Source organism: Epinephelus lanceolatus, chromosome 8 (assembly GCF_041903045.1).
Source record: "Epinephelus lanceolatus isolate andai-2023 chromosome 8, ASM4190304v1, whole genome shotgun sequence".
Lineage (NCBI taxonomy): Eukaryota > Metazoa > Chordata > Actinopteri > Perciformes > Serranidae > Epinephelus > Epinephelus lanceolatus.
Genome location: NC_135741.1, coordinates 5,420,099 through 5,435,995, shown reverse-complemented (window position 1 = coordinate 5,435,995; position 15,897 = coordinate 5,420,099). Strand labels below are relative to the sequence as shown.

At 42.4% G+C, this 15,897-nt stretch overlaps 1 protein-coding gene across 2 annotated transcripts in view; it reads right to left on the bottom strand.

The window, feature by feature from the left end:
• The window catches only part of rgs19 (regulator of G protein signaling 19), a 53,773-nt gene extending 39,645 nt beyond the window's left edge, over positions 1-14,128 (bottom strand). The window contains exons 1-2 of one of the 2 annotated variants that reach the window (XM_033629240.2): positions 13,903-14,110; positions 1,383-1,493 (exon numbers count right to left, since the gene is read on the bottom strand). In XM_033629240.2, the coding sequence (XP_033485131.1) occupies positions 1,383-1,397 (15 nt within the window). In that variant the 5' untranslated portion in view covers positions 1,398-1,493; positions 13,903-14,110. Of the gene's footprint in view, positions 1-1,382; positions 1,494-13,902 lie in introns of both variants that reach the window. The other variant, XM_033629238.2, reaches the window with a different exon arrangement.
• Positions 14,129-15,897: the final 1,769 nt, after the last annotated feature.

The window sequence follows — 15,897 nt, the reverse complement described above, 5'->3', positions numbered from 1 at the left end:
GGAGGTGTCTCGTCCTCGGTCACATCCAGACCTTGAAAATAAGGCTGCAACCGGTCCCATTCCTTGCAACAGAGGCATTCCTCTTCTGTGGGCACTGGGGCACAGCATTCACAGGTACACCACCAATCTCCAGAGCTACGCAGCCTTGCAGCAGCCATTCCTCCTCTCTCGTCCTCTACCTGTTGTGCCTCTCTCTCTCTCTCCTCCTCCGTTCTTCAATTTCACGAAGCTCTTCATCAGTGTATTCTGGCTCAAATAAATAAAGGTGGCCATCAAACTCTGCAAAATCAAATTCCTCCTCCACAAAGTCGAAGTCTGGCAAAAAGTCAGCCTTTATTCTATAAATCTTTCATATAATAAATGAATGAACTTTTCAGGCTACTGTCCGGTTCTGCCTTCCAGCTGTTGCTGCTTGTTCTCACGAGATTTCAGGCACAGTATGAGATCGCTGCTTGTTGTCGCGATATTTCAGCCGCGCTTTGGAAAGCAGAGCTAAATGGTAAACAAACATGGCAGCACACCGGTAAGGTAAGACAACACGTTTACATGTCGTTTTCTATATGTTCTCTGACATTTATCCTAACGATATGAGGCGGTCTTTGTGGAAAAAAAGCTTGTTTAGTGGACTAACTTTGCACTTGAAGGTTGCCCGTTCACTTACGTTTTAACAGGTCTGACGCTACTATGCGCCCCAGCTGTATCTAGGCTAACGGCTAACATGCTAACTATTATTTTTATGTCACTAGTCACTTGAAACAAATTTAGGACGATAGGAGACAGGTTGAAATAAACCGAAATTTCCCTTTAAATCTATTGCGACGCGAGCTACGTCATACGTCATGGAGCGAAGGAGAGAATCTGCCGTGTGGAGGTATTTCACACTATTTCAACTGCTGTTGCACAATTGTTTATTTTTGTTAAAAATAAATAGTTCTTCATTGCGCAGTCATCAATGCCTGATGTGTCTAGTCTTTTCTGTTCTACATGTAAAGGTATATAGCTTTTTAGATCAACCATGGTATCGGATCGGTATCGGGTATCGGCTGATACCCAAAGCCACAGCATCAGGATCGGTGCATCTCTACTGCATGGACTGGGTACCTAATATCAAAAGGACTCTGATCAAGATCAGGGTCAAGAAAAACTTGACTGGGAGAGCCCTACTAGATAAATAGATTGATCTGCAAGGATGCTCATTTGTTGCCACGTTCTGTACTGGGAACTACCTATTCTATTTCCATTATTTACATTAGCCTGTTCCTTTGCTAGCAGAGAGGTGTCTTAGTCACAAAAACATCTCCCTGACAGTGAAAAAAAGAAATTCATAAAGACACAAGAGTTAATCACAGAGAGGAAAAGCAAGAAAAGGTGCAGTTGTTTACCAGTACGTCCGTCATGTCGCAAGGGCGGGCAGTCGGTTAGTGTGCGAGTCGTCAGCGATGTTAGCAGGCCGGACACATGCATGTCATCCCCCCTTCTGCCTCGGACCTCTCCTTTATAAATACACACACGCGCACACACACACACACAAAGGAAAATGCACAAATGTACGAGCAAACATGCATTCACACAAATTTGCCACATCGAAGCACAATACAAATGCACCACAAACACATATGTGAGTGTGTGTGAAATCCCACAAAAGCATGCATGGACCAAATACGCAATTTACACGCGTGTAAAAGCACACACACACAATACAACACACACAATGAGCACCAAAAATCCCAGGGAATGTACATTTATCCACAAAACACAGGCACCAGCACACACACACAAAGACACGCACACAAGGAGAGAAAAAAAGCCATTGTAAGTGTGTGTGTACCAATCATCCACCTGCCACCTTCAGGATCTTCCACCTTTTACACAACACTATGAAAAAGGCACACATTTTCACTAATCTGATAAACATCTAGTAAATTGTAGTTTCCAAAAGTGCAGTGAAAGAAAAAGAGAGTGAGAGTGTGTGTTTCCATGAACTTCTCTTATGCAAACATACTGAGGATGTCCTAACAAGATGATTTAATCAGGAGCGACAGAGTCTTCTCCTGGTACATCACGGTAGGTCGCTGCTACTTCCCATCAAAGATGACATCCATTACGTTCACACATTAAAACTCTATTAAGCAAATGATTAATATTAACTCTGAATCAGGTGCCTCCCCGTAATGTGAAATACACCAGACCGTATCAGTGCTCATGCTGACTTTGTTAAGAGAATCGGCTCTCAGCCGTGACGTGACTGATTCACATTAAATACAGACTCTTCATCAGTGTCATTATGAAATTCTGGGTTTTAAATGCATTAAGTCACTTTTGGCTGCAGACACAGTTTCTAGAGTCACAGCAGCTCCTGGCCTCATACAAATGACTCCAATGAGTTTGATGCAGGAAGGTACAGAGTTGGGAAAAAGAGAGCACTGGTATCGGCAGATAAACTCAGTTAAGGTATTTGTATCGGGAGGAAAAGTCTGTGCATCCATGGCTAATTCACAATAAGTACTGGAACATCACAGGGTTAAACACCTCTGAATAATGGACAAAACCAGGGTTAAAACACTGACGAATACTGGACAGAACCATGTCAAAATACCACTGTGGACTGGACCAAACCAGGGCTTAATAACCAGTTCATATTACACCCAGCCAGGTAAACCCGGTCAATCCCGGACCATCCTGACTCCATATCGGATCGGCAAACTTTCTGTTGCTGCCATCTCCGGACCCTCCCAGCAAACAGTCAGTTAAACATCTGCCCGGTTAGCACGACAAAACACAGCAGCAGTGGCTAACATCCGAAACTGAGCCATTGTAACGGTTCAACTCTAATTAAAGCCATTAATAACCTTTCGCCATGTGATGCTAACAGTTACCCCGTCACTGTGGGTGTGTGGGCGGACTTTCACCAAGTGTTCCCCAGCGCAGAGCTCACACTCCTGCAGCTGCAGTTACAACCCATACAGTTTGCAGTATGGTGAAGTCAGTGTTATGATGGAGTTGGCAGTTGAGCATGCCAGAATGCCACCAAAATGTTTCAAAGTATGCCTATACCACACAACTCCATTCACACTGGGCATATCGAATGAAGTACGACATTGGTGTCAGTATCACTTTAAGGCTACTGCTGTTGGTACTGACTTTTTTAAATGATACCCAGCCCTAAAGCCACGGCTTAAATACCAGCGACGACTGGACTGAACCAGGACTAAAACTTCCGTGAATACTGGACCAAAGCTAGGCTAAAACATTCCCAACTACTCAAATAAAACAGGGCTTAACATTATCTAACACTGAATCAATTCAAAGTTTTAACACCAGGAAAACTGGACCAAACCAGGGATCTATCACTGGTGACAACAAGTCCAAACAAGGGCTAAAAACTGAATATTGGGACAAAACAGAGCTTGACATTGTATAACAAAGGGCCAAACCAACTCATATTGGACCAGACCAGATCGACTTTGACCAACTAAGGTTAAATCAACAGTGAGTATTGGACCATACAAGTTTGAAACACCTGTGACTGTTGGGCCAAATAAGGGCCAATACAACCAAATTTAAAATGTGCAAATATTGGGTGGATGGAAAATCAAACATATCAAAACGGTCTATAAAATATCATCTACTGAAAAAGAACAACATACAGGACAGCTGTACAAAGAGAACGGAAAAAAGAAGGATGAATTTAAAAAGGGGGACAGGTGAATTGGTGACTCTAAATTGTCCATAGGTGTGAATGTGAGTGTGAATGGTTGTCTGTCTCTATGTGTCAGCCCTGCGATAGTCTGGTGACCTGTCCAGGGTGAACCCCGCCTCTCACCCAATGTCAGCTGGGATAGGCTCCAGCCCCCCCGCGACCCCGAAGAGGATAAGCGGTTAGAAAATGGATGGATGGAATTTAAAATGTTGGAGTTACAAGGTTTCCAAACAGCAGCCACACTGTGTTTTAGGGTTCATTTTCCTTCAAAATTCCCTTTAAGAGAGTAACTTGAGTTCCACATTGAAACCATGAGACAGAGATTAGTGGCAGGCTTGTTGCTCATCATGCCAATTAGTTTCAAAGTGTGGCAGTCAGACAAGACTTTAAAAGCAGAGATTTACTGTTACTGTTAAAAAATATACACATTCAGATTAGTACACAAATAAACAAAGTATGACTGAGCTCAGTCAAAGTATATCTTAAGTTCTGGATTCTTAAAGCACTGTGAAGAGCCCCATACAGTCCCTGTACTGTTTTGATATGATTGTAAAGGACTTATTGATGTAAAACTGAATCAAAATTTTGAGGACTTAATCCTGGCAAGTGATGATGATGCCTAAGACCACATTTGTATTCCCCAGGAAATAATTCTTTGAATGTTTTTTGCTTTTATCAGACATCAATAGTGAAGAAACAGACAGGAAACAAGCGGACTGAGAGGCGTGTGGCAAACAACAAAAGTGCTAATTTGGAATCTAACCAGGAACATTGAGATTATTTGGATCTCAGGGCGCTCCGATATAAGCTATTTCTGATTTTTGAAGTTGAAATGTGGTGCAGATCAAATATGCGTTATGGACATGCTAAAAAGGAAATTACCACATGGAATGGTTTTGAGATTTTTGTTTTGTTGGCTGACATATAGGTGTTACTGTGGGTATTGCTTGATTATAATATTTTCAGATCTGATCTGGGCCAAACAAAAATGTCAATCTTATACTGATAATACAATCTGATATTCACCAATGCAGTTCTCATCCAAATACATTAGCCCTTTTTAGACAGGAATTGTGCAAATTTGCAGGAAAGCCCAATCAGTCTTTTTTCAGCATCGGCAGTATAAAAACAAAATCGGGGAGTGCAGCAAAATGCCGCCTACCTACTTTTGTTTATACAGAATGTGCCTTTTTCGGGGCAATGGGGGGCGTGAGCAAGTAACAAAACATGTAGCTCAGCGTGTGACGTAAACAGTGACGTGGGAGGGAAGCCACGGCTGGTCAGTCCTTCGGCGATTCTCTCGTACGTCAGCCCGTCCTTCACCGTCCCCGTCATCTGACGGTTAATGGCCTCTTTGTTTGCGAGGACAAGGAGGGCGCGCAATTCCTTGTCTCCCCAGTTGCTCATCTTTACAGTGTCTGTCAGGTTTGTGTTTTCCTCTTGCTACTAGCTGCTCGCTAATTCCTGCTATCGGCTGTTTCCTGTTAGTCCACCGCCAGTGGATCGCACGTGCGGCGTGCTCCTCCCACAAGTCATCAACAGCCGGCCTCGGTCTGTTTAAACTAAAAGGTTCCACCAATATGTCTACCCTACAAGGTGGAAAATTGGGTACCTCGGATCAACTCGCCAACCTGGCTCTGTGTGTCTAAACGCTCGCAGCTTGCCGGCAAAACGGCCCAACATTCGTGGAAAATCTGCCAGTGTAAAAGGGGCTACTGATTGTTAAGGCCTGCCTGCAAAACTTTCAGCCAAACGTGACATCAACATCACTTTTCAGGCCAAATTAAGTGAATTTTAAAGCAAATTTTGCTGAGTTTTAACCAACTTTGTAGCACAACACAACATAATCTGTCTCAGATTCTCAGTCCAAACTCCAATTTAATTGTAAAAGTAGACAGTGTTGATCAATAATAAACCAAGATTCTCTTACTGTGTTGTTTATTTCTCGCTTAAGATGTCTTCAGTAACATATTTCAGTGCACTTTTTGACTGTGACATTAGAATGTGTGAACACAGAGTGGGTGCCATACTGTTTCCTGCATTGTAAAAACGTAAGTTGAAAAAAAAAAAAAACTAAGCAGCTCTGATCAAGTATGAACCAAGATTCTCTTGCTGTGTTGCCTCTGTGCTGCCTCTGTGCATCCATGGCTAAATCACCAATAACTAGTGGAACAACACAGGGCTAAATACCTCTGAACAATGGACAAAACCAGGGCAAAAACACAAACGAATACTGGACGGAACTATGTCAATATGTCTGTGTTGCCTATTTCTCACCCACAGTATTTTCAGAAACATATTTTAGCTTAGTGTTTAACTGTAACACAACCATTGTTTGTTTCCAGCCAGATGCCATATTGTTTTTTTTACATCACCCACCAGCAGAAGCATATTTTGGTCCAGTGCCGAGCAATGCATTCTGGTCGCTGTAGGTTTTCTAGCTCTTGAGGAAAAGCAAATGCCACAGCCCTTTATCTTTGTTTTCTCTGGTCAGACAGCACCAATTTCAGACGTATTTGTGTGTATTTGTGTACTGCATGGACATCCTAGATTGATGAAAAGACCAACTTTCCAGCAGTAAAATATTCTTTTACGATCTTAAATTAATGAAGGAAGAATAATCGTCTATGTTGTATAAATATCTTAAGGTTTTGGAATGGACAAAACCTGTTTGATCACACTGGGTTTCTGAAAATGGTGGACATTTTTAAGTGACACTTTATGGGCCAAATGATTAATGTAGAAAATAATTAGCAGATAAATGAACATTGAAACTAACTAAAAAATTGTGCAGCTTTCATTTCCCAGCCTGTTTTTATTTGGTCTACAGCTCCAGGAACAGCATTTTACTCCAATTTCTGTTGAGTTCAAATTACTGGAAGAACGACACGGTCCTCTGTGGGCTGAGAAAACTCTCCGACCTCTTGATGTGATCCTTTAAAAAATCCCACTGGATGACCTCAAAAATGTGTGGTGGTCAAACTAAAAATAAGGTTCCTGGACAAACATCTGAGATTGGGGAGATCTAAGGTTTTAATCTGACATCGCAGATGACATGGGAATGCTAGTTTTATGTGGCTTTTTATGGACTTAAGACATCAAAGCAGCGACAAAGAGCCACCAGTAAAACCACCAGCGATCCTGGCACAAGATGATGATGAAGACATGCACCTCACAGAATGGCAACCATTTACAAAAACCCAAACACACACACACACACACACACATCTATGCATTAAAGGTGGACAGAAAGAAACAATAAGAGACTAAAAGAAAAAACAAAGGAGGGGACAGAAATAGTGTGAGAGAGAGAGAGAGAGAGAGACGAGGAAGAGAAGGCGATGACCAGAAAAAAGAGGAAGCAAGCAACAGACACAATGAAGAAAGACGCAGGAAGAGGAAGTGTGCACCAACTGGCAACAAGAGGAAGGAAAAAAACTTCTAGACTTCCTGATCGGGTACAAGTCAGTATCTGAGAGGCGTGTGTTTCTTAACCTCAGGGGTGGGACCCCCAAATTGGCCACAGATTTCTTTTTCTGACAGCTGATACTGTTGATCCTGTGACGCAGAATACAACCGCAGCTTTGGGTAACAATCCCCAAATAATGACAGATCATGTAGAGGAGGCTGCCTGTGATTTCTGAGGGTGATGTCACACAAAATATGTTGGAAGCGGTTTAATAAAACTTTTCCTCCTTCAGCTCGGTTTGTCCAGTCACGTGAGAAAAAAGGTTTTTACACCACTGAACCTCTACGAACGCCTACAAACAAATCTCACTTCTCTTTCAAGAGGATTCCTTTTTTTTTTTTTTTTTTTAAGAACAGAGTGTGTAATTCGAACCGGCCTCAGGAAAAAACCTCAAAACACAGGGATTTATGAGGATAAAAGGCGATGGATTTTGACATTTCATAGCCTGCAGTTCCACATACTCGGACACATCAAATAGAAAGCGGAGAAGAAATGCAAAGAGCCGTGCGTTCAAAAAACTGACATGTCTGACACCTCCTTCCACCTTTATTTCTGATTTCAAAAGCACCTTCCTGTGCGATACCTTCACCCAAAGCTGGACAGTATGCGTCATGACAAGACATCTACTACACAATGAAGGGATGAAGCGTCTAGAAGAAAGAACGACAGGGATCAGTTGTAAAATACCTTCTCTGCTCAAATTAAGGATACACTAACGCAACAGCACACTCGTTTCTGCTTTTTGGTGTCTCTTCCTCCTAAAAGTGCCGAACCACAGGCGACACCTTATATGGTCATAAACAGGAATTATATAAGAAAGCTATAAGTCCAAATAGGAATATTGAAGTTATACTTTACAGAAAAATGTATACAACAAGACTACGACTGGACTGCTGTTGGAGCAGCATGGGAACTTCATAGTGTCAGTTTATATGTAAACATACCATCAAGTACAGCAAGGTCACCATAAACTCAGCACAAAGACACTGTAGGAAAAGTAAAGGAATCTCACTGGGATATTTTTATCTTAACTGCCCCAAATATCAGCTCATGGAGTGTTTTGATGTGTCACTGAGAATAGACTAGAGTCTGGGTTGAACTGTCTGTGTAACGTGGATGTCTACAGGTATCAGACACTTAACTTTAATGCTTTTAAGACCTCAGCAAGACGACTTTAAACCAAATTTAAGACTGACTTTTGGACAAATCGTCTTTTTATTATCCAAGCATTGCAGGTAAGTATGCAGTCGTGAGCACAGGTGGGCTTTATGTAGGAATGTGGTTGTTGGAGTAAGTTTTGTTCATCTATATTTTGCAAACAGGTAAGTGCAAGTACACAGAAAAGCGACAGTATTAGGTTCAGTAGAAGGTTTTAAGATTTGCAATATCAGAAGAGCTTGACTCATTTTGTCACAAGTAAATTAAACAATGGATAAATTAAATCAAGTAAATGTTCGTGGCAATTTATACCTAACAAGCTCAAATTTAAGACGATGTAGTGACTTTAAAGGCCAAATATTTATAAATTTGAAGACATTTGAGTACTTTTAAGAACACGCAGACACTCTGGTGTCCCTCTACACCAACAGTTTCGCTCTGGTTCCTGCAACTAATTTTGAACAGTTCAAAACCTTTCGACTGAAAGTAAATTGGGTCAGAGCCAGAAAACTTGGTTCTCATGACATCAGTAGGCGTGTTCAGGTTGGAAAGAGAGGATGGAGAAGGCAACAATGGAGAAGTCAAGTTAGAAATGGTTAGGAAAAAAAGAGGGTACAGTGGTCTTAATAGTTGATCCATGCTTGCTTTTTTGGGTGAAAACAAACATCAGTATTAACGGCACAAAAGTTCGCAGGTGAAGGTCCCAAGAGTTCTGAACAGAACCAGATCAAGAACCAGAGCTAATTTAGAGGAATAGGGGGGGATGTGTAACATGGGTAGAGCAAGGCAATAACTCTGTCCAAGTTAGGGGTTTAATTCCAGCGTTAAAATGTATGCATTCACAGTCCTATGAGGAACAACAACCACAGTTCATTTTCACTTTTCAATGCTGATGATATATAAATATTAATGCTAAGCACTTGGTTGGTGATCTGGCCAAAAAGTCTTCAGGGTTTACCACACATTCGTTTATTTGTGGCACACGGCCACAATATAAGCATTTGTTGCCACATTTACATTTTTTTTTTTGCTGTAATTCTCTCCATATAGTTTTGGTGCCATAAATGTTTTTCCAAACTAATTTAGATGGAACCAGCCACGCTCCCATGATAACCAAGCACCACATGGTGGGTTTGACCAGCACAAAAAAATAAATAAAAAACTGCTTTCACTCGCCTCTGCGGCAGCAGATCCATTAATCTGATCCGATCAGCTATGATCGATCTGACCACAAACTGATCCAAAGCAAGTCTTGAGGGTGATGATCAAACAGTTTGTTCCTCAGTTCGCCACCCCACGAGTCAAACTCAACAAACTGCTGCATTCACAGAGATTCACAAACTGCAGTTCCTTTAATGACCACTTGAGGCAGACTCCAAAAGTAAGTCAATCCCTTCGGACAACGCTGTTAAAATATCCAACTTTACAGCAGAAATAAGCATGTTCACAGCCTGATACAAAAAACAATTTGGGTCTCTGTAGCGACTTACCCCATTAGTGACAGCTGTACAGGGGTGAATGTTTAAATAACTTACCCGCTTTAACTTTGTTAAGGCTTAAAGTTACACATAATTAGAGGCATGGCTGCTTTGAGCAACAGGTTGTCTGCAGATAGTGCCCTCAGCTTCAGATCCACCCCTCTCTCCTCCACAGCTCCACCCTCTCGTCCAAATCTGGTCATTTCTGGCTCCAAAAATCCAAGACTGCTAAAATACCAAACCTGAGGCTTCAAAACGGGAGTCCACAAACCAATGAGTGATGTCACAGTGACTATGTCCATTATTTATATACAGTCTATCCCATTTAAAGCCCCTACAAGGAGCTTTCATTTTGAGTTGATTTTGGCGACCCTGTGGACAAAAGCGGTAGTGTTTTGCCGGAATGAAGCCTACATTTCCCATGAGCTCTAGCGCGTATTGTCGTAAAGACGCTTACCTGGCTCGTGCATGTGTTTGTTTTGGAGAAGAATGAAACAACAAGACGGGAAAACTTTGCCCCCGCTCCTATCGGGGATCTCAGCTCACCTCTGCCACGCCCCAGCTCCACGTCTCCGGCGTAAGCACCACCGCCGCCAAGGTAAACGCAGCGGTCGGCTGGTAAGGCTGAAGGCCTGTTTGGCGAGCACTTCCACGGCTTTTTGGACAGAGTATGGAGCGTTGCCTCGCCTCTTTATTTCTCGGCACTCGCTGGACCCTGTCGACGCCTGGCTGGTACCTGTCGTCGGCCCGGATGAGGTGTTCCAGCCCCGCGGCCCCTGCTCTCCTCATCCCCGCCGGCTCCTGCCAGGATTGGGCTGGTAAATGCTAGATCGCTAGTGAACAAAACGTTTATCCTGAAAGATTTCCTGACTTCCAGAGGATTGGATTTTCTCTGTGTGACTGAGACGTGGCTGACTGTTGGTGAGTCCATTGCTTTAACAGAACTTTTACCCGATGATTGCTGCTATTTTAACTCCCTGCGGACGTCGGGTCAAGGAGGAGGAATAGCGACTATTTATAAATGTAAGCAGCTAAGTAAGATGACGTGTGCCGTCTGAGTGTTATAAATCGCTTCGTCCTGGAAGCAACCTGGGGCAGACCTGGAGACAGTTTCCTAAAGGTATGGATATACACTATATAGAAATAGCTTATCTTCACACCGATGGTCTCATTTGCTGTTGTAGGTCCCGCCAGACATCAGCAGAAACAAGACTTTTGCATATCCAGTTAAAAGTTCCTTGTAGCGGCTTTAAGGGATGTGCCGACACAACTGATTCTCTATCGATTGCCAATACCAAAATCAGTAAAGTCTTTAAGATGCAGGAGGAAAAACTGCAGATGCTGTTTTTGTTTTGTCTCAGATAATGGGGCGTGTCCAAATGCACACTAAGTATGACACACAATCCTGCAAACTGACTCTGTGGTTGCTCAGGTAATAACTCACTAGCCTAGCAACATTGTGGCTACGAACAAACCATAACTCTTTAGTAAGTCCCAGTAAAAGGGACTAGACGTTTAATTGGGACGAGGCTTTTATTTATGAAGTTTGACGGTATTTCAAAAAGTTTGAATGAGATTTGAAAGTTGAGTACGAGCCAGAATGTACGAAAGCTGTGGAACATTTTAAAGTTTCTACATGAATGTATGAATGAAGAAAGAAGCTTTGTAAAATGCTTTAAAAACCTCGAATTTGTGTCAAATTTGAACATTCCTCCATTCATTTCAATGGGGAAAATTTTTGCGTAGAATAACAAAGGTTGGGAATGCTACAAAAGCCGCCCACCCTATGTCCAGCCCAGTCCAGACCAAAGATTCGCAACAAGAAAACAGTTTTAGAGCACTGCAGACAAAAGTTGCGTTGGTGTGAACTGGCTGAAGTTGCCTGTTTCTACTCGTCTCGTCATAAATCTTTAGTCTAAACTGGGCTTTATTTAAAAAATGAAGTTTAATTCAAAATTTAATTTTTAACTTCACTAAGCCCCGCCCCTTTGTGATGGTCGGACAAGCTGTCGCAGTAAGCATGGAGCCCACACTGTAACTAACTGCACTCCCTGAAGAAATATTATCATATTTTTGTAAAAACAAAAGAGTGATTCCAGAGAGAAGCAGACAGAGGGGTCTACAGTCTGTGTTTGAAGGATATATCCAGGATGTCAAACTGACTCAGCAGCAACAACAGGTTAAAAAGACAAAGATAGTTAGAAGCTAAAGCCGAACTATAGGCTACAGATCACAGTGTAAAAGTGAACCACCACATCACTGCTGATCGCCACACAAGACAATGAATATAAAGGGAAACTTTGCTGATATTGAACCAGCTGTGTGGCATCGCAGTGTGTGCAGATGAACGGTGTTTGGCTTCACCCCCGTGCTGCTGCCAGCACCTGGACCTCCGCTGCCGGACAAGCAGGGACAGGAAGTCAAACAAAGTTCATCTGCACACACTGTGATGACACACAGCTGGTTGAATATCACAAAGTTTCCCTGCTTCCCTTCACTGGTTCCTGTACAGCAGGGTCGGTCTTTGTTCCGCTGTTATAATCATTAACAAGCAAAAGCAGCAGGTGTATATATTCAGTAGGCTATATCTTCAGTAGCTAGCTAGCTAAAGCTACGCACAACATTTAGTTCCAAATCCATAAAACCAGCCTGAAAATGAAGGAAATCTGAAACGACTGCATTAGGCCCTGCTCACACAGGGAGCGTTTAAGCAATTGGAGGCGCCTTTTTGTAATTGTTTTTAATGAGAATGAAGCTTTTGTGGTTTTTGTGTTGCGACACGCCTTGCGTTTCTGCACTCTAGGCGCCTGGTGTTTTTATCGGAGTGCTCTGAACTCCTCGCGTTGAAATAACTTCAACTCAGAGTGGAAAAGCGCCCCACGTCATCTCTTTTTCGTCACCGTTTATCCCATTGTCCAATTAGATGATTTGAGAGGCGGGCCTTCTGCGGTGGTCACGACAACAAGTTTACAGTTGGTAAACAATGGAGAAGAAACTGGAGGTAGCGTTTGCTGGATACCCAGAGCTTAATGACCCGATGATAGACAGCAGGTTGTCAAACTGCCCCTGAATCATCCTAAAATATGCCTGGCAACATCCATCATGGAGGAGAAGCTCCTGGACCAACTGGTGGTCCTCCCCATGATCCAGCCTCCTCTTTAGGGTCTCATGTATCCACACAGCTCTCCGTTTATCTGTGCCCAACAAACTATTTGCTGACAGCCTCAACCAGAGCCACAGGAAGTACCCTCTGCCTCAACATTTCAGGAAGTAGCTACTAATTACTGTCGATTAACTAAAATAAATGAACGGTAGATTGATTACACGAGAAGGTGAGAATAAGGAGGGGAGTCCATGGTTGCCTGGCAACAATAAAAAGGCGTAGCAAGCGTTTTCTTTTTCACTAGTGGAATTTTTTTTTTTTTTAAAAAAGGCAGTGCGGCGTGCTTTCAGTGTGACCAGGGCGTTTGAGTCGTTGTTGTCGGACCCTGCGTCCTGGGGCGGGACTTAGCGAAGGGTCAACTGTCATACCAGCAAGTTTGAAAAGGGCCTTAACTGCTGACCTGCGTTACAACTGACCCCAGTCTCCCCTATGAACCATACTATGAAAGGTCCATAGTTAAACAGCAGAAACATTAAGCGGAAAGTATGACACACAGAGAGGAGGAAAACTGAAATAAAGTAAGAAGACCCTTTAAAGTCCTGTTACAGTTTCTACCAGCAAGCTGCTTGTGTGTTTTAATGTCACAGATAAAGCGGCAGTAGATGAGCGTCAGGATCAGTCCCGCTGCTGTCATTAAGAAAACCGTTGTAAAGAAACGGTGACAACACACCGGGGTGAGCTCGACTCCTTCTCCTCCTCTTTCCCCCCCCAAAGACTGCCTCCCGTCACTGAGAGGGGAGCCGAGGAGGTAAGGAAGGAACGAAGGGAGGGAGGGAGGGAAGGAGTCACGGAGCCCGACCTTTTCCTCAACACCGCGGAGCGAGGAGAAGCCCCGCCGCTGACTGGAGCCCAGGAGAAGGGGAAATTAAACTGAAAGCAGCACCCCTCCCCTCCCCGTGCTCAGGCTGCGCTCTGCAGCCGATCGGATACTCACAATCTTGGCATTAATAAGGTCCGGAGGGCGGTATCCGCTGCGCTTTCGGAGGCACATCCGTGTGGTTTTTCTCTTCCTCTGCCGCTCCGCACCGGGGGAGGGGGGGGGCTGCCGCGTGGATCTTTTTGATTTATTTCTCTAAATATCCTGCCGCCGCCGCCGCCGCTGTATCGGAAGAAGAAGAAGAAGCAGTCCGCCTCCTCCCCCTTTCTGCTGCTCTCCTCCTGCTCGGGTTTTTCCCACAGAGGGAGAGACGTAAAGAAAGAGTGTGCGCGCGCGAGAGAGAGATCACCGCCCTGGCTGACAGAAGCGGCACAGCGCATGCGCGGATTCACACGTCCATCGAAGCAGGAGGAGACCCGGAGTTCTCTATAATAAAACTTTATACACTGTTTATATATATTAACTTTTATTTGGCGTCATAAAACATGATTAAAAGTAATAATTTATGCGCTAATTTACCGAAAGTTTACTCACTGAAATACATACTTTTATACACTTATTTTTTAATACATATAGGCTTTTTATTTTGTTTTCCTCACACATTAATGCATACACAATAAATGCCTTAGAGTCATGTATTTAAATATTTACAATATATATTTATATAATATATTTTTTGTCTAGTTTTTTTTTGTCTTTGATTTTATGAACTGTTGACACGTTGCTGCTTGTTTTTTTAAATTTGTTTTTTTGCTGTGCTTTGAAAGGGGCCTATAAATAAAATACATTATTATCATTATTATTATTATTATTATCATATATCTGCACCCAACTTTATGTTTTATATATGATTTTTTGTGAAAAGAAATTTTACTGGCATGCATCTGTTCGTCTGTACAGAATCTAAGTAATATAATCTTAATAATAAATATAAGGATGCCACGTTTGCAGCTTTGCTTCACAATATGCTTTTACATACAATATAGTTTTTATATTTAATCAACACCTGACCACAGACTGTTAATATAACATAATGTTTAAGTATTTTTGTAAAGTGACACTTATTCAGTGTTCATTTATTTATATGTGTGTGTTTTGTGTAAAGAAATTTTACTGACGTGTATCTCTTCAAATATAGGTAATATTAATTTCACAATAAATATGATAAGGGTACCATGTTTACAGCTTTGCTTCACAATAAGCTTTTATATAGGCTACATTTTTAATTTGTTAAATTGGCTGTTAATATAACATTATATTTAAGTATTTTTATCAAGTGACACTTAATCAGACAAATTATTTCTACATTATCTGTCATTTCTAAATTCTCTTATAGTTTGCACAAATGTTAAACGAACTCGAGAGATGCCGTGCATTGACACATGCTGATGAAACAGCCTGCAGAGAAGTCAAGTGACCACAAATAAAAGTTTTCAGCCATATCCTGCTTTGCATACGCACCACAGATCAGCGTGAGATATTTCAGGCCACAGGCTACGAACCACAGGGGCCAACTTCTCCTCTCCTCTCCTGCTGTGGATATTAAGCAGAGAGTTCAGCTGAGGCTATTTTTCAAAAGTCAGGTCCTCACATTCACAGCTGGTTTCCCAACATTATAATGTTCTTTACAGGACTCTGCAACACTCTGGTCTAATCAACCAACAACAGATTGACATGGTGAAACAGTGACAACAAAAATAACACAGATACCTAGAAAGAGGGAGGAAAACAACACCAGGGGTCCTCTGTGAACTATGGGTCCACCTTTTCAGGAATCTTAAAGTTCACATGTCCCCAAACACATGCTGAGAATCAGTGCAAATAGATGCAGCAGCTGCCGATGCTATTTTAATCCATCATTTATACATCCATATTTCCTAGAATATAAGGGGATACTGTTCCACATGACCACGACTTTCATGCATATTGAAAGACCTCATATGTTTTCCTGGGTTCACCTGCTTAACCTAAACCGACCCCAGGGCTCTGTGGGCCCTCATCTGGCACCCAGTGGGTGCTCGATCACTAAGGTTTCTCGATTGCTGACAGACT